Raw genomic sequence first — 19,759 nt, 5'->3', positions numbered from 1 at the left:
TCATCTCAGCTCTAAAAGTAACAGCATAATAACCTTTAACCGGTTCAGCACCACAGTGCCGAAAATCTCATGCATCCGAGCAACGTTCACCTCCCATTCATTCGCCTATAACTTTATTGCTACTTATCACAATTAATTGATCTATATCTTGTTTTTTTTCCGCCACTAATTAGGCTTTCTTTGAGTAGTACATTTTGCTAAGAATTATTTTTTTCTAAATCCATTTTAACAGAAAGATTAAGAAAGAAATGAAAAAAATTAATTATTTCTCAGTTTTTGGCCATTATGGTTTGAAATCAATATACACTACCGTAATTAAAACCCATGTATGTTATTTGCCCATCTGTCCCGGTTATTACACCGTTCAAACGATGTCCCTATCACAATGTATGGCGCCGATATTTCATTTAGAAATAAAGGTGCATTTTTTCAATTTGCGTCCATCCCTATTTATAAGCTTATAATTTTAAATAATAAAATAACATACTCTCTTGACGTGCATATTTAAAAAGTTTAGACCCTTGGGTAACTATTTATGTTGTTGTTGTTTTTTTTTTATTGTATTTTTTTTATCTATTTTTTTTAATAAAAAATGTATGTGGGTAATTTTTGGTGTGGGAGGGAAACTGGCTATTTTAAATGTAAAATAGTATAATTGTTTATTTTAAAATGTATGTTGGTGCAGTTTACTATTTGGCCACAAGATGGCCACAGTGAAAAAAGTCCTGGATGCGAACGATCTCGCATCCAGGAACTTAAAAGCAGGGGAGATGTTTCCTGGGGGCAGAAATACCACGCTCTCTGGATAGAAAGCGTCGGTATTTCTGCGGGGAAGTTAGATCGGTGAATGGGAATTCTATTCCCATTCACTGATCGGGGGGCTATTCCCATTCACTGATCGCGCGCACCAGGCAGGGAAAGAAGCAGTGCCTTTCTGGACGAGAAAGCTTATCCAGAAAAGCCGAACTGGTTAAAGAAAATACATTTCTTTGTTACAGCTGATACAAATCCTGCGATACATCTGCAGTGTGTCTACTTCCTGCTTTCATGGACGCAGACATAGAGTTAACATCCTGTGTTTACAAAATAGCTGCTCTTCTGAGGCAGTCAGCTGACACAGCTGAGAGATCAAATTACAACGTGTGATTAGTCACAGATGAGGGGGAATTAGACAGGCTAAACTCTCTAAATACATACAGGGCGCATTTCTCTCTGTTTTCCTTCTGTCCTGTGCAAGAGTTCAGGTCTACTTTAAAGGGACTCCGAGCTCATCTAAAAAATGAAAGTTGTACTCACCTGGGGCTTTCTCCAGCCCAGTGCTGGTCGGGAGGTCCCACGACGGCGTCCTGGCTCCTCTCCATGTCCCCGCTCCGGAATGGCTGACAGGCCGCAGCTAGTGTTGGGCGAACAGTGTTCACCACTGTTCGGGTTCTGCAGAACATCACCCTGTTCGGGTGATGTTCGAGTTCGGCCGAACACCTGGTGGTGTTCGGCCAAACTGTTCGGGTTCGCCCGAACTGCTGAATGCCCGGCCGAACAGGGCCCCTGTTCGGCCGAATACGGCCCCCCTATGGGGTCGCAGGCATAAGGGGGGAGCATGCCCCGATCGCGGGGGGGGGGGGGTCAGAAATTCCCCCCACCCCCTCCGCTAGCGCTCCCCCCTCTGCCCGCTTCCCCATACAAAAGTTTGATGAAAGTAAAATAGTACCGGTGGTGGTGGCTGGCAGTGGCAATGTGAAGTGACTGAGGAGGAGGAGTCGGAGTAGGACGCGTTGAGGGAGGCCGGGCAGCGGGCGGTTCAGCGGTAGTACCCTTGTGGTACTTCCGCCCTTTCTCTGACCTCACGTCACTTCACATTGCCACTGCCAGCCACCACCACCGGTACTATTTTACTTTCATCAAACTTTTGTATGGGGAAGCGCGGGCAGAGGGGGGAGCGCTAGCGGAGGGGGTGGGGGGAATTTCCGCCCCCCCCGCGATCGGGGCATGCTCCCCCCTTATGCCTGCGACCCCATAGGGCCCCCAAAAGCGGGATGTTCGGGGTTCGGCCCGAACATGCCGAACATCGCAGCCATGTTCAGCGAACGTTCCCGAACCCGAACATCCAGGTGTTCGCCCAACACTAGCCGCAGCCCGGGCGACACTCGGCCGAGTGTCGGGCTGAACCTTCCACGTATGACGCGGTTGATGTCACACGCCGGCCGCCTCGCGTCATCACGGCGGCCGGTGTGGCAGTACTTTCACGCCGGCCGCCGTGATGACGCGAGGTGGCCGGCGTGTGACGTCAGCCGCGGGCGAGTGTCGCCCGGGCTGCGGCCGGTCAGCCATTCCGGAGCGGGGAGTAGGAGAGGAGCCAGGACGCCGTCGTGGGACCTCCCGGCCAGCACTGGGCTGGAAAAAGCCCCGGTGAGTACAACTTTTATTTTTTAGATGAGCTCGGAGTCCCTTAAACTCCTTATCGTATCATAAAATGTCAACATAAGTTTTTATTATTATTATTATTGATTTATAAAGCGCCAACATATTCCGTGGCGCTGTAGAAAGTAAGAAACAAACATGGGGTACATAATACAGACAATGGTGTACACCAATATACAAAATTCAGAATGGATACTAAATACAGAATTGGTAATTATAGTGACCAAAGTAACATGACTAATACAATGCATAACAAATTTCAAGACACCAAAGGGTGAGAGAGCCATGCCCTTGTGAGCTTACAATCTAAAGGGTGAGCTTACAATCTAAGTTGTCACTGCCTTACATTTCCACATTAGGCATCTTTCACAGTAGGACGTTGCGTTTTGATGCGACGTTAAAGTCGCAATGCAAAATTACAACGCAAAGCACCAAAAAGTCGCAACGCAACCAGGGCCGGCCTTTGACCTGAGCGACCGGTGCGATCGCTCAGGGCGCCGGCTTCCAGGGGGCGCTCCTCTCCCCTGGCTGCGTGTTTTTGCGGCCCCGGCTGGGTACTCCCTCTCCGCCCCCTGGTGCCGCTGCTGGGGGTGATGTGCGTGCGCCGTGATGGAGGGGGGAGCCGCGGGGAGGGCAGCCCGACCTCTCCCTCCCTTCCTCTCCGGGCCACCCTCTGTGCTCAGTGCTCCCCCCTCCGATGCAGACTGCAGCAGAAAGAACTCACCTCCCTGGTTCCGATCGCCGGCGCCTCTCACTTGCCGCTGGTATCTTCTACATTAGTTACTGATGCACACTAAACTTCCTGCTTAACAGGAAGTTTAGTGTGTATCGGTAAACTATGTAGAAGAGAGTAGACCAGCGGCAAGTGAGAGGCGCCGGCGATCGGAACCAGGGAGGTGAGTTCTTTCTGCTGCAGTCTGCATCGGAGGGGGGAGCACTGAGCACAGAGGGTGGCCCGGAGAGGAAGGGAGGGAGAGGTCGGGCTGCCCTCCCCGCGGCTCCCCCCTCCACTATGCGGGGGGGGGCAACTACCTACCTTATACTGGGGGCAGCTACCTATCTAACCTATACTGGGGGCAGCTACCTATCTAACCTATACTGGGGGGCACCTACCTAATCTAACCTACGCTGGGGGGCAGCTACCTATCTAACCTATACTGGGGGCGGCTACCTATATAGCCAATACTGGGGGCACCTACCTATACTGGGGGGCACCTACCTACCTAACCTAACCTGGGGGGCAGCTACCTATCTAACCTATACTGGGGGCAGCTACCTATCTAACCTATACTGGGGGGCACCTACCTATCTAACCTATACTGGGGGCAGCTACCTATCTAACCTATACTGGGGGCAGCTATCTAATATATACTGGGGGCAGCTACCTATCTAACCTATACTGGAGGGCACCTACCTATCTAACCTATACTGGGGGGCAGCTACCTATCTAACCTATACTGGGGGTGGCTACCTATATAGCCAATACTACGGGCACTTACCTATACTGGGGGGCAGCTACCTATCTAACCTATACTGGGGGGCAGCTACCTATCTAACCTATACTGGGGGCGGCTACCTATATAGCCAATACTGGGGGCACCTACCTATACTGGGGGGCAGCTACCTATCTAACCTATACTGGGGGGCAGCTACCTATCTAATCTACACTGGGGGGCAGTTACCTATCTAATCTATACGGGGGGCACCTACCTATCTAATCTATACTGGGGGGCAGCTACTTATCTAACCTATACTGGGGGCACCTACCTATCTAACCTATACTGGGGGCAGCTACCTATCTAATCTATACTGGGGGCATCTACCTATCTAATCTATACTGGGGCAGCTACCTATCTAACCTATGTTGCAGGTACCTACCTATCTAACCTGTACTGGGGGCACCTACCTATCTACCTACACACTACTAAGCCCCCCCCCCCCATTAGTGTATGTGTGTGGTGCGCTCACACGCGAAGAGGATGAATGGGGGGGGGGGCACCAAAATCTGGTTCGCTCAGGGCGCTGTGAAACCTAAGGCCGGCCCTGAACGCAACTTAATGCCCCATTTATCGTTGCATACAGTAGAGCATACAGGCAATGAAAAGTATGCTTCCAGGTCATTACTGAGCATGTGCAAACAGTCCAACGCAGCTAATAACGTGTGTTACGCACAGCATGCAGCACTTTCGTGCAGCGTTAGACACCAATGCAATGTCTGCACTGTAAATGGGGCAATGATTTTACATTGCAGTGAGTTATTCTGCGTTAAATGTTTTTTTTAAAGTGGACCCAAAGTAAAAATACAAGATTTCAGAAATAAAATCTATTTTCTAAGTTATAATAATAAATAGCAGCCTTTTTTCAGCTGCATGATGACAAATATAAAATATTTTACATTTATTGGAGGAACCCCTCCCTTCCTTTCAAATTGCCAGGATTTTTCCGGCAAACTGGTGGAGTAGATGGTGTCCAGCAATGGAGGAATTGCTAATGGCTGCAACGTGTATTACCCTAGTTATGGAAAGAGAAGGGTGAAAAGCATGCACTGAAATGATCATAGGTTTGAAGAAGTGTTTATTTATCTTTGTATGTGTCAGAGTGGTGCAACTAAATATTTTTAATAAAAAAAAATTTTTGGTTTGCGTCCGCTTTAACATGCGACTTTAAAGAGACTCTGTAACAACAAAAACCTCCCCTGGGGGGTACTCACCTCGGGTGGGGGAAGCCTCCGAATCCTAATGAGGCTTCCCACGCCGCCCTCTGTCCCACGGGGGTCTCGCTGCAGCCCTCCGAACAGCCGGCGACAGAGCCGACTGTAAAATCAATATTTACCTTTGCTGGCTCCAGCGGGGACGCTGTGGCTGCTTTCCGCTCCGAACTACACGGAAATACCCGATCTCAGTCGGGTCCGCTCTACTGCGCAGGCGCAGGAAACTTGCGCCTGCGCAGTAGAGCAGACCCGTCGGCGATCGGGTATTTCCATGTAGTTCGGAGCCGACAGCCGTCAGAGCGCCTGCGCAGGAGCCGGGAAGGTAAATATTGCGTCACGGCTGCACGGAGGGCTGCAGCGAGACCCCTGACGGACGGAGGACGGCGTGGGAAGCCTCATTAGGATCCGGAGGCTTCCCCCACCCGAGGTGAGTACCCCCCAGGGGACGTTTTGTCGTTACAGTTCCTCTTTAACATCACACTGTGAAAGAGGCCTTAATCTCTGGATACCATCCCGCCCTGGAACCTTCGCTGCTCCCAGGAGACCCTCTTGGCCTCTGGCCTAGTCAAACTCTCTCACACCCGCATCCAGGACTTCTCACGACTCTAAGGCCTGGAACCCACTATAAAACGCTATCGCTAATCTCAATCGCTAGCGTTTTGTATGAGCAGTTTGTAAGTGATTTCATGAGCGTTTTAGGGAGCGTTTTTAAAAAGTGTATCAATTAGCCAGCGGTTGTGTAGCGATTAGCGTTTTTAATTCTGATTGGTCCTTTCAATTAATTTTAATTTTGTTACAGTGTGCAGCAACTTTAAAACACTAGCAAAATCGCTCTGTGCAGGTTTTGATGAGCGATTACGCCAGTGATTATATATTTTACATTGACGCGCTAACGCTAACAAAATGCTGCATGTCCTGCGCTTGCGATTTTGCTAATCGCGATCGCTTCTGTGGAATTTGCACCATCCATTTTCATTGGCAGAGCGTTTAGGGAAATCGCTACCGATTTATCACACTCCCTAAACGCTCAAAAAATCGCTCTAGTGGGTTCCAGCCCTAATGGTGATTGTAATGTGGTAGTTATATTTAGCGAAATTTCACATTATTTGCGTAATCTTGTTCATAATGGGAAAATCGTAATCACAAAAACTAACCTCCTTAACGGTTATCCCAAGTTCAGCTCGGGGTGAGTAAAACATGCCAGGAGCGGTAATCCCGAGCTGAACTCGTGATAGCCTCCGGGAGGTCTGTGCAGAGCAATGTGCGCAGCAGGCATTCTCACTCACCTCCCGGGGGGATCCGGACATCGTCCACCATTCTTCTTCCTGTCCACGGAGGCTCTGTTTCCCTGTGTTAAAGAGACACTGAAGCGAGACTAAATCTCGCTTCAGCTCTCATATATAGCAGGGGCACGTGTGCCCCTGCTAAAACGCTGCTATCCCGCGGCTGCACGAGGGTCCCTTCACCCCCAACCCACCCCCCGCAAAAGTTGGTCGGAAAGTTGGTCGTAGGATTTGCTTCCTAGAGGCAGGGCTAACGGCTGCAGCCCTGCCTCTCAGCGCGTCTATCAGCGGCGCATCGTCGCCTCTCCCCCGCCCCTCTCAGTGAAGGAAGACTGAGAGGGGCGGGGGAGAGGCGGAGATACGCGCTGACAGACGCGCGTGGGGCAGGGCTGCGGCGGTTAGCCCTGCCCCAACCAGGAAGCGCTCCCCCGCATTACGGAGGGGATTTGGGGGGACAGGGACCCCCGTTAAGCCGCGGGATATCGGCGTTTTAGCAGGGGCACACGTGCCCCTGCTATATATGAGGTCTGAAGCGAGATCTATTCTCACTTCAGACTCTCTTTAAGATTGCTGTTTGTTGTCATAACGACAGGGCTACAGTGCCATCCGGAGGACAGACGGAGAACTGCAGCGCTGGATCCCAGGGAGGTGAGTGATTGCTGGGGCTGCTGCAGAGGCTCTCGGTGGTGTGATTTTTTTTTTTGCTTTTAGGGTCTGAAAGCATACAAAAAAATTGCACCACTTTTAGAGCCTAAAATATGGAAAGAATCAGACTGCCAAGCGGGTTATGCAAAATTTTGGCTTGATAACATTTTCGTAATTGCTAAAATTTTCATAATTATGAGTATTTTTTCAAGATTAATTTTCGTGTAAAATTACGATTTCGTGTTACTCATAATTTCATGTAGTTTTCTTGTTTCGCAAGAAATTATGAAACTACGAGTAACATGAAATTAAACCTGCAATTGAAATTGAACACAAAATTACAAATTACGAAATTATGAATTACAAATGTTCTGATAATTAGGAATTACAATTTCACGCTGTAATTGCCAATTTTGTGTTGAAATTATGAAAATGGGAAATTCCAGCTCATCACTTCTCACGAGCATCACCTCCCCTCTGGAACTCTCTCCCTCAGCCTGATTATCATGCTCCAAACATGGAGACCTTCAAATGTTCTTTCAAATTACCCCTGTTCAGACAAGCCTATTATTTGCTATACAAAGATGGAGACACAGAGAGCCCAATATAGTGTAGTATATGTACTGGTAGAGTGGATATGTAAGGTAAGTATGCAGATATACTCACAAACAAGGGTTACCATCCAGGGAACCACTGTATCAGCAGGTGGGGAGATTAGACCTGTCCCCACTCAGGATTAAGAAGTCGCTCTCTGTAGATCGGAAATACGGGGGCAACACCCCTCCACCAATGGTGGACACAGGAGCTGTATAAGCAGACAGAGGAGCCTTAAGAATAACATTTACTAAAAATGTTAAAATGAGAGGAGGCAGAGGTGGACTTACCTCCCCCAAGCTGACACACTCAGTCACAGAGGCGCCGAGCTTTGCACCAGACCTGTATGAGTAGATGCTCCATTTTTTATTGCCTGATGAAGCGGGAGATGCCTGCGAAACGCGTTGCACTTGCACTTTTTGGAGTATTCAAATAAACCCTTGTTGTTTTGAATATATACAACAGTCTCTTTGTGTGTCTGCTTGGAGGAGGTAAGTCTGCCTCTGACTCCTCTCATTTTAACATTTTTAATAAATGTTATTCTTTTGGCGCCTCTGCCTGCTTATACACTATTATTTTCTATAGGTAAGATTGGGGGTTCACTCATCAGCCAACCACTGTGCCTCCTCCCCTAATGTCTCCACCCCACTAGCCTAGGCTATAAGCTTGCAAGGGCAGGGACCTCCTCCTAGTGTTTCTTGTTCTGCTGTCATTTACCACATGAACATGCCCCAGTATTTGTGATGTCACACCACACATCAGCTGTGTCTGTATTTGTATTGCTGAATGTCCTGACTGTAAAGAGTTTTGAACCTCTCATGTATATCTGTTCACTGCCAGGGGTATAACTAGAGGGGAGGAGCCCATGTGATTACAGGGGGCCCAGAGCTATGGGGGGTCCCAACTGCTAACCTACCCTTCCTCCGATACAGGGGACTATAGTTCAAATCAGCACCATGGCGTAGTGGTTAGCGCTCTCGCCTTGCAGCGCTCGGTCCCGGGTTTGAATCCCAGCCAGGTCAACATCTGCAAGGAGTTTGTATGTTCCTCCCGTGTCTGCGTGGGTTTCCTCCAGGCACTCCAGTTTCCTCCCACATCCCAAAAACATACAGATAAGTTAATTGGCTTCCCCCTAAAAATTGGCCCTAGACTACAATACATACACTACATGATACATACATAGACATATAACTATGACCCTTAGGAGATGGGTCGCAAAGGGCACCAAGGGGAGGCAAGGGAGGAGGTGTGAACTTTTGCTCCCCATTTTTTGTTTTGTACTTTGCACAGAATTTATACAAATAAAAAATTATACTACTGATAAAAATATTTTCAGTACAGCCCTCGTAGATGTAACCAGCCCCGGGCCGCCCATGAGGCAGGGTTTTAGCAGGTTCCTCAGGCAACGGAAGTGGGGGGGCGGGGGGGGCTGCACCTGCCTGGGTGGGGTTACCGCCAAGATGGAGGTGGTTGCATGGCAGCCAGGAAGGGGGAGCAGCGGGCACAGCGGTGGGGAGGAGGGGTCAGACGTCACTTCCTGCAATGCCACTCACTGTACTTCCGACGGTACAGTCGGCAGCATTGCAGGAAGTGACGTGGCAGTGGATTGCAGCGCTGGAACGAAAGCAGGAAGGTGAGTCGTTGCTTCCCCGCTGGCCCGATCGCTGCTGATTTAAATGCAAGACAAATAGCTGGAGGGGGAGAGCGGACAGGGGAGTTCCAGGTGAGGGAGAGGGGTCTGACTCCCCCTCCCTACCGCTTTGCTTGCTGCTCCCCCTTTCTGGCTGCTACTCCTTCTAGGGTACCTATACTGGGGGCAATTATACTACCTATCAAGGGGGGGCGGCATCCTCAGATGGCAAAAAATCTAGAGCCGTCCCTGGATGTAATATGAATTATGCTGAGAAGGAGAGCTGTGGATTGTAATTGTCATAATCATGTAGGTTTCTTCTGGTTGCCAGGGAAGTGTGGGCGACCAGGTCGGCATCTTCCCACAAGCCTTTGTGAAAATCGTCAGAGATCTACCTGAGGAGAAGTTTCCCGTGAGCTGGCTGCGCTGCTATTTCCACGATTATGACAGGTGTCGCATCAGGTAGGAGAGTACGAGGGGTGCCGTACGGTGATGACCTGCCGCTCCCCCGGAGGTGTGACTCATACATCTCTCATACTTCTCTCTCTGTTTCTCAGGGATATCTCCTTGGAGGAGGACGTGAGGAAGCTGCCCACATATATTGAGCTGCTAGCGCTAATAAGGTAAACTCCAACCCTATACAGGGAAGAATTGTTTAATAAACTCGTAATAATGAGAGCAACGCATCGATTTTATCCGAGAGGAGCTCGGCTGTCGTCAGGCTTTCCGTGGGCTTAATTAATAGCTCGGTTCAGTGCTGACATTGTTACGAGAATGGGGCATTCTCCACAGAGGGATAAAGGTCAGGGGTTTAATATTCAGCCTTCCTGCATAAAACAGTGATGCGCAGTCTTGGTATTTTTAGAACAAAAACATCTAGATTTAAAGGACACCTGAGGCGAAAATAAACTAATGAAATAAACAATTGTATCTATCTTCCTTCTCCTAAAAATGACTTTTTAAGATATTCCACAGTTTTATTTTATGTTTAAATCTACTTTTTAAGTTTTAACTGTTTTATTGTTTTTGCTTAATGACACATTCATTGAAGTATGCCAGAGCTAAAATCTATGAACTATTGACCCTTTTTATCTCTTTCCCGCTCTCAGAAGCCATTTTCTGCTAGGAAAGTGTTGTATAGTTGGAATTTCTTATCAGTGAGGGTCACTCTGTAGTCACTTCCTGTCTGAGGCCCAGTGCACACCAAAACCGCTAGCAGATCCATAAAACGCTAGCGGATTTACAGGCGTATGCGGCCGGCGGATCCGCTTGGTGTGTACTGGGCCTCAGTCAGGACTGAGTCAGCCACTTACATACCTGATATTTAACTCTTTCAGGCAGAGAATGAAAAAAAAGGAACACAGCATAGCTATTTGTGTGCTAGGCACTGTACATACACATGTCTATCTCATCATGTCACATGTCACCTTGGGTATCTTTTAAAGTGACACTGAAGTGAAAATAAACTTATGATATAATGAATTGTATGTGTAGTACAGCTAAGAAGTAGAACATTAGTAGCACAGATATGAGTCTCATATTGTTTCCAGTACAGGAAGAGTTAAGAAACTTCAGTGGTTATCTATGCAAAAGAGCTTCTCTGAGCCAAGTAGGCTAAAGTGCTGTTTTCTGGAGTACTTATACTTTATGCTAAGTACACACAAAACAATATTCTGGCGGATTTACTGCCAGATCGACTATTTCCAACAGGTCCGATCTGATTTCCCGATCGATTTTCTGATTAATTTTCCGTTCACTTCTATGAAAAATCGATCAGAAAATCGTTTGGAAATCATATTGGACCTGTCAGAAAATTGTATAGTGTGTGCATAGCATTAAGGTAGCCATAGATCTGACGATTATGGGCAGATTTGACAAAGAGACAAATTTATCTCTAATCGAATCTGCCCATATACTGCTGGCCGTTTCCCGTCCGATTTTAGCATAAAATCTTCAGGGAATCGGCTGAGCCACCGCTGTCCGCCAATGTATAAATGTGCCCCCCCCTTCATGTGCATTTATACATCCCCTGTCCAGTGTCAGCCTCCACACGTTGTCCGTCCATCTCGCCGGGCAGCCGCATACATGCATACACGCTAGCAGTGCATAGCGTCTCACATGTATGAGTGTATGTAGAACCCCGCGAGATGGACGGACGCCGCAAGGAGGCTGACACTGGACAGGGAATGTATAAATGCACATGAGGGGCGGGGCTCATTTATACATTGGGGTGCAATTCCATTACAATAATCGAATAGGATGGTCGATTGGCTTCCAAGTTGCCTGATCTATGGCCACCTTTAAAGAAACGGTCAGAGACAGATTTAGATAAAATTACTGCAGGTTCAAAGGGTCATTAGCTATGCTTGTTAGTTTAGAATACAGTGTGTGACTTGTCATTGCAACAATGGCAGGATTATGCAATGTTATAAAAAAAAGCTATATATCTGAAAATACAAATATAAGACTATTTTCTTTGCTACTAATGTTCTATTAATTATCAGTACTACACATACAATCATTATATCATAATTTTTTTTTCACTTCAGTGTCTCTTTATAGCAGAGCCACATAACACTATTTGTCACACACATCAGATGAAATAATAATAATGTAATAGTAGCATAGCTAAGTCATTTAGAACAGAGTCTCTGGTTATCTGATCTCCTCCTTGCTCTATGCTGCCACCCTGAGGCTCCTGATCATGTGACGTGCATCAGTAACCTCAAGATGTCTGCATGCAGTGTGTGGATGTTAGGAGGAGGAGGAGACCCGATACAGCATGGGCTTGGTATATAGAACAGCGCTCCCTGCGTTTACTCTTCACAAGACATGGGAGGAGGAGCGAGCCCCTACAGACCCCCCCCCCCCCCCCCCCCCCGGGCCCCCTTGCAGTCGCAGAGGTCACAGGGGTTTTAGTTACACCATTGATATGGAATATATCCCATTCTCTGTAGGACACACACAGGAATCCTTTGTAACCATGCAATGAGTGTGTGCTGGGGCCTGGAAAATATAGCTAAAGTCGGAACAAACTGTTGAACCCGGATTCACTTGTATTGGCTGATTAAGCGCAAATAATGTTTGGTCATGTGATCCAATAGAAAGTAAAGTGTATACAAAATTATGCTAACAATAAACCAAACAAATAAACCTAATGAGAACAATATGAGTATATAATATATCAAAAGCAGAATGGCGACCACAGTAGCAGGAGTGCATACAGGGGGTGCGCATAGTACGCAACACCCAGGTGGAGAGGCACAGCGAATAGACTGCGAGGAGAGGTGGGAGGGAGGAGCCCCCCGCGGACAACTCCACCGGTATCCCGGCAGTCACGCCGCTTTTCAAGAGAGGCGGGGAGACTCCACTGGAGAGCAAGTGTATAAACCGCTGTTATATTACAGTATATATTCATATTGTTCTCATTAGGTTTATTGTTTGCACTATTTTGTATGCACTTTAGTTTCTATGACCATACATTATATGCACTTTATCAGCCAATACAAGAGAACCCGGGTCCAACGCCTGATGGGAGCTCTATTCGTGAGCACCTCAGGTGATTGTATATGGAGAGGAGTATTTTAATTGGGTTTATCTTGGCCTAATAGTGTATAATTGACTTTAAAGAGGAGCTGTCAACCACAACCATACTATCTCAGAAAAAAACACATATATAAGTAGATAAATACTTGCTCTACTTGCATAACATATGTATTGCGCTGTCCACGTTTTGATTTTAGTGATTTTTCTACAGTAAAAAAAGAGAAAATCCGTCTTAGCATTTCCTATTTTAAAGGAGAACTGTAGAGAGAGATGTATGGAGGCTGTCATGTTTATTTCCATTTAAGCAATACCAGTTGCCTGGCTGTCCTGCTGCTCCTCTGCCACTAATACTTTCAGCCACAGACCCTGAACAAGCATGCAGCAGATCAGGTGTTTCTGACAGTTTTGACAGATATGACAAGATTAGCTGCATGCTTGTTTCTGGTGTGTGATTCAGCCACTACTTCAGCCAAATAGATCAGCAGGGCTGCCAGGCAACTGGTATTGCTTAAAAGGAAATACATATGGCAGCCTCCATATACCTCTCACTACAGTTCTCCTTTAAATGTGGTTATTTTGAAGCCAATCCTTATGTCATTTCCCCCCTTACCCTCCTCTGCCTGATTGTGTATGCATTGCCCGCCCTTCACTATAGAAAGTGCATTGTCTCAGCATGATAAATATTGGCCAATAAGAGAGGAACAGAGGTGTGGGAGGGGCGAACAGGAGGGAAAGAGGCTTCAGCCAATAAGGCTGCATTAGTTATGTCTGAGGGGAAAGTAGAGCAGCAAAAAATGACAACCCAGCATGCCCTGCAGATTCCTTTGTGTGTACCAAATAAGAGTCAGGTAAACTGGGGAATGATCATTTATCAACAAGAAAAGTAATAGTGATTTTAACTTTTGCATTGCCTGGCTAGCTTCAGCTTTTCCAGATGAAAATAAAGAATTGATTTTTGATTTTTGATTTTATGCCCGACAGTAACACTTGAATAAAATTGTGGTATTTTTGACACTCTAATTGTGTGGTGCGATTTGGCCTGTTATAGTTTCTCCTGACTCTAGCCATTCTCTGTAGGAGTTCAGTGCCAGTTACCGTACTTGACTCATGTCTAGACACCGGCAAAGGAAGTGAAAACTGACAACCGTTAAATTATAGTGGGCGGGACGCAGAAGCAGCGATATTAGCAGTAGCTCCGCCCCCATAGCCTGTCTGTTGGGCTATGGTAGCTGAGGCATCCTGGCCACCGTAGGAAAGGCTGCATCCAACAACCTGAGTATTTTCAGCAAGCAACAAAATACTCAGAATAGATTTGACAGTACTTATCCGCCTACTTTGTGGTACTTTATCAATTGCAGAGTGCTGAAAATGTATTTAAAACAGAAAATGTAAAATGATCTCGTAGGACAAGACAAGACAAGTAACGTTTGTATTGCCCTTTTTCCTGGCGGACTGGCGGATGGAACCCACTTGAGCGCTTTTTTGAGCGTTTAGGGAGCGCTTTCCCTAAACGCTCTACCAATGTAAATAAATGTAACAAATTCCACAATAGCGATTACGATTAACAAAATCGCAATGGCAGGACATGCAGCAGTTTGGGAGCGTTTGCACTTCAATGTAAAGTATATAAGCGCTGGCAAATTGCTCATGAATCCCTACACATAGCGATTTGTATGCGATTTTAAAATACTGCAAACTGGAAGGACCAATCAGGATTAAAATCGCAAATCGCTATCACAGTTGCTGGCGAAAAGCTTACACTTTTTAAAATCCCTACCAAAATTCCAGGAAAATGCTCATGAAATCGTTAAACAAAACGCTAATTAAAAATGTGAGCGATTGCGATAGCGATTTGTAGTGGGTTCCAGGCCTCCAAGCCAGGACTGGGCCAAGGCAGAGGTGAGAGAGGCTCCAGCCTCAGGGTGCAGTGTAGGAGGGGGTGCAGGGCCGAGGCAGAGGTGAGAGAGGCTCCAGCCTCAGGGCGCAGTGTAGGAGGGGGTGCAGGGCCGAGGCAGAGGCGAGAGAGGCTCCAGCCTCAGGGTGCAGTGTAGGAGGGGGCGCACAACTCACTCAGAGATCATTCCACTATTGTGTTTGAAGCAGAAAGAAATAAGAAAAGGTGATACATGGCAGTGACTGCAAGCCAGATAACTAGAGATTAGGGTGTTGGGGGGCCTGGGGCACCTCTTAGTGTAATAGCAATCAGTGTGTGACGGCTGGGGTGGGAGGGATGGAGGAGGGGCCTCTTAGTGTAATAGCAATCAGTGTGTGACGGCTGGGGTGGGAGGGATGGAGGGGCCTCTTAGTCTAATAGCAATCAGTGTGTGACGGCTGGGGTGGGAGGGATGGAGAGGCCTCTTAGTGTAATAGCAATCAGTGTGTGACGGCTGGGGTGGGAGGGATGGAGGAGGGGCCTCTTAGTGTAATAGCAATCAGTGTGTGACGGCTGGGGTGGGAGGGATGGAGGAGGGGCCTCTTAGTGTAATAGCAATCAGTGTGTGATGGCTGGGGTGGGAGGGATGGAGGAGGGGCCTCTTAGTGTAATAGCAATCAGTGTGTGATGGCTGGGGTGGGAGGGATGGGGGAGGGGCCTCTTAGTGTAATAGCAATCAGTGTGTGACGGCTGGGGTGGGAGGGATGGAGGAGGGGCCTCTTAGTGTAATAGCAATCAGTGTGTGACGGCTGGGGTGGGAGGGATGGAGGAGGGGCCTCTTAGTGTAATAGCAATCAGTGTGTGACGGCTGGGGTAGGAGGGATGGAGGGGCCTCTTAGTGTAATAGCAATCAGTGTGTGATGGCTGGGGTGGGAGGGATGGAGGGGCGCACTTTGGTGTCTAAACCTTGGGTGTTGGAGGACCTTGTCTCGGCTCTGCTCAAAGCGCTTGAGCTGGCTGCAGCCACCTGAGCATGTTTTTTAGGCAGTAGCGATGTTATGGAGTCTTGCCCAAGAACTCCTTGAGTAATAGGTGCTGGCTTACTGAACAGGAAAAGCGGAGATTGAAACCCATGTCGTGTCAGTGGCAGAGCCCTTCACCAGTACACTATCCAGCCACTAGGAGAAAATTCAGGAGAAAACTTAGGAGAAAAAATCTACTGAATAAAGGCCGTTACCTATCAAAAACCTTCTCGTCAGCCCTGAATACATTGGTGTTGTGAGACAGAAGTTTGTCATAAAAAGTTTTATGAAGTCTTTTTCTCCATTTAATCCTGTAAATATCTCTGTTTTCCATCAGAGATCGGTTCCCCGGCATAGACGTGGCCCTGAATATAAAGGATGAGGATGGAGATCTGATCCGCCTGATAGACAACAGTGACATGGAGCTCCTGGTCACAAGAGGAAAGAGAAGGACTCAGAGGAAGGACTTCTTCTCCTGGGAGCTGCACATCACACACAGCGAGGACTGGGACGTGTACCGCAATGAGGAGGCCACGGAAGACGATCCCACGGAATAGGGAGAAACTGGCAGCGCTCCTAAACAGGCTGCACCTGAAATGACTACCAACAGAGGCGCGCAGAGCCCCCTAGAGGCTGAATACACACCTTGTATTCAAAACAGATGCAAACTATGCACTAAACCCTAAACTCAGATTGAAACGGAATGCAAACTGAAATAGCACATGGATGCAGCTTAGCCATACGTAAACTTACATTTCTGTACAGCAGGAGGAGGTGGCAGCCCTTCCCAGGAAGACCGGCTGCCTCTGATTGACCAGCAGCATAGGTGTGCAGACCCTGGTTATAGGCAGGTTAAACAACTTGCATTCAGAACAGATGCAACGAAATGGAGGATGTTGGCTTCCAAAAACAGTTTGCACGCAGAGTGTTCCATACTTCCGTGTTGCATCTGTTTTGAATGCAAGTTGTTTATCCTGCCTATAATTAGGCTTTGCACATCCATGCTGCTGGTCAACCAGATGCAGCCTGCCTTGGGAAGCGCTGCCACCTCCTCCTGCTATATAGAAATCCTACAGAATAGCCATACAGATGTTCTCATCTATGGGAAGTACAGGGCAGTAAAGAGACCTTTAATTCCTTGAAATTCATTGATGAGCAAACCTGTGCGCTCCAAGCAAATATCGCCATCATCACGTCCAAGGCAGGAGAACGGAATTCTGCTGCAACGCATAGCACTGTACATATGTTATTCATTTCACTGGCAGAAGCCTAATCAATCATAGACAGATCCCCAGGGCATGACAGATGCCAGCACAACCTCTGAAGAGAAGCAATGCAATGACTGGTGATATTATCTATCTATCTATCTATCTATCTATCTATCTATCTATCTATGTCTATCTATATCTATCCATCTGTTTCCTACCTATTTTTAGTCTTCAGTTTCAGTGGACATTTTCAGATATCTTTAATGTCTGTTTTTATTTCAAATTAAAAATCCTGTTTGGAGAATTTAAAAACATATGTTTGTGAACCTGAAATTGTATTTGAACTGAATTTTTTCAAAATGAAAAGGTCTTTTTTTTCAGGAAATCCATCACAGACTGTCACACTATTATTTTAACCATTTCTGCCCTTAGCTCCTCCCATTCACCAATAACTTGATCACTACTTATCACACTTAAATGATCTGTATCTTTTTTTTTTCCTGGACAAATTAAGCTTTTTGCAAATGTTATTTTTTTAGTTATTTTTCTTTCTCTATGCATTTTAAATGTTTAAAAAAAAAACACTATTTCACCATTTCCACCCACTATAGTTTAAAATAAACAATGCTACCATAGATAAAACCCACGCATGTTTTCTCCACTTATCCTGGTTATCCCAACATTTAAATTATGTCCCAAGTGCAATATATGGGAATATGTCTTTTTTGTTTTCTCATTGTAACCTAGCAATAATCGCAAGTCCTTTTCTGCAAATTTAAGGTAACAATTTATGTATTCTATGTTAAATTCTGTCAATTTATTTTCTTCTTACAAGCTTTTTATTTTGGTACAGAATATATGAAAATAAAAAAATATATTGCTTTTAAATCAGTTACTAAAAAATTCAATAAGGCATAGGCCTCGTCCCTAAAACACCGTAAAATCTATTCTACAACTTATAATGGTTAAAATAATACTCCATATCTCTCAGTGGTGGCTAGTGGGACATCTAGCAGGCCATTCACTTCCAAAGAGTCCATGTGGCTTTCTAAAGGCCAATTTTTTTTTTTACCATAAAGTATTTTTAGTGCCATACTTTGTTTGCATAGCCCCAGAAAAGTCTGGACAGCAGAAAAAGGCCACAAATGTCACCATTATGGAACGCTAACAACCAGGGTTATTCAAAAGTGGGTGTTTTGTAAGCTACAGTCTTGTGTTGTGCTGAAACTTTCCCAAGTTGGATCATAGCTTTAAAAATGATATTTTTTCTATGATGGATTGAGTTTGTCCCTACCTTTGTTTATGTGACAGGGGTCAAAGCTATAAGATACATCAAAATGTATTCTACAACTCATTATGATTAAAAAGACTCTGTAACAAATTTTTCAGCCTTAGTTCTTCTATCCTATAAGTTCCTATGCCTGTTCTAATGTGCTCTGGCTTACTGCAGCCTTTCCTAATTGCATTGTCTCTGTAATAAATCTTATCTCCTTTCCTCTGTCGTGTCTGTCGGGCTAAGGCTGGAATGTGTGGAATGTGCAGGGCTGCTTGTGATTGAATAGAAGCGATACACACCCTCTGCAGGCCCCCTGCATACTCTGTATGACTCACACACTCTGTTTATGTGAGCCTATCACAAGCTGGTTAGTTTGTTTGTAAACACTGCCTAAAACTGTTAATTACAAGCCAGGATTGCAGCAGAGAGTGGCAGAAACAGCACAGAGGGGCACAGGAGAAAATAAGGAATAGAATGGTATGCTTTTTAGTGTAAGAATATTAGAGTACAGATTCTCTTTAAAATGAGGTCACATTATCCGTCATTTGATGACAATCCATGATTCGCAAGGTTCCCTATGGCTTTTTTTGCACTTCATTCAGTTAGGCACTAGTTAGCATTAGGAGTAGGGGGTGGCAGTAGTTGAGAGGTGGTTAGGATTAGGCATAGTTAGCAGAGGATTTAGGTGAGAGTTAGGCTTAGAAGCTAAATACCCATGTGATGATGGATCGGGGATCAGCGGTGAAAAGCAATCATTTCTTGGTCCATTTTCATTACCGAGGTAATGATGGAGCAAACGATTGCTTAAACAATCGCTGTAAAAGTATAAAGGCAGGCAATGGGAATCTGAGCGATTGGCCCCTCATTGATCTGTTACGACGGTCACGATTGTGGCCCACCGCTAACCATTGTTTAACTAATTTTCATCACAATATCATAAAAACGATTGTTCATCATGGAAAAAGCTGCTGCAAAAATCACATTGCGGGTACAGACTTTCAGGCATAATGATTGGTTCATGGGCCCCATGATCCTTTGCACCAATCATTGCCTGGGGGGGGGGGGGTAACTCTTTTTTTCTTTTACTATTTTTTATTTTAAAAGTTTGTTGTACAATTTTTTATCAATGGTCACTGTTTCTAGCAGTAATATTGATCATTGAGAGACTGGGAGTACATTCATTGGCCAAGAGATCACATGATCCCTTGGGCCAATCACTGCAGCCACAGGGGTCAAGGGATAATATGCTCTCTTTGACTAATCAGTGGTGTAGTACTGAGGTCACATTTCAGAAAGTAATGTACTGCCTGTGTACATTTTACAATGATGACTGTTACTTGTTGTAACAGTGATCAACGGGGCACCGATCGGGTTCAGGGACCGCATGGTCCCTTGCAATGATCAGTGCTGCTGCAGGCGCGTGCATGATCGTGGCGATTTTTAACTGGAATGTAGGATCTATGTCCAGGCAACATAAGTGATTAAAATATGGCCCAGTGACTCAATAAAAACAAAAAGCGACATACTCACACAGAAGTTTCCCGCCTTTTCTCA

The 19,759-nt window shown here is 46.2% G+C and overlaps 1 protein-coding gene across 2 annotated transcripts in view; it reads left to right on the top strand.

The window, feature by feature from the left end:
• The window catches only part of NCF4 (neutrophil cytosolic factor 4), a 185,540-nt gene extending 168,982 nt beyond the window's left edge, over window positions 1–16,558 (top strand). For both annotated transcript variants that reach the window (XM_068251953.1, XM_068251952.1), the window contains exons 9-11: window positions 9,612–9,742; window positions 9,838–9,903; window positions 16,059–16,558. In XM_068251953.1, coding sequence (XP_068108054.1) covers window positions 9,612–9,742; window positions 9,838–9,903; window positions 16,059–16,278 — 417 coding nt within the window. In that variant the 3' untranslated portion in view covers window positions 16,279–16,558. The remainder of the gene's footprint in view (window positions 1–9,611; window positions 9,743–9,837; window positions 9,904–16,058) is intronic.
• The last annotated feature ends 3,201 nt before the right edge of the window (window positions 16,559–19,759 follow it).

Source organism: Hyperolius riggenbachi, chromosome 9 (assembly GCF_040937935.1).
Source record: "Hyperolius riggenbachi isolate aHypRig1 chromosome 9, aHypRig1.pri, whole genome shotgun sequence".
In the NCBI taxonomy this organism is placed as follows: Eukaryota; Metazoa; Chordata; class Amphibia; order Anura; family Hyperoliidae; genus Hyperolius; species Hyperolius riggenbachi.
The sequence above is the reverse complement of the archived record's forward strand: the minus strand, read 5'-3'. Positions and strand labels throughout refer to the sequence as shown.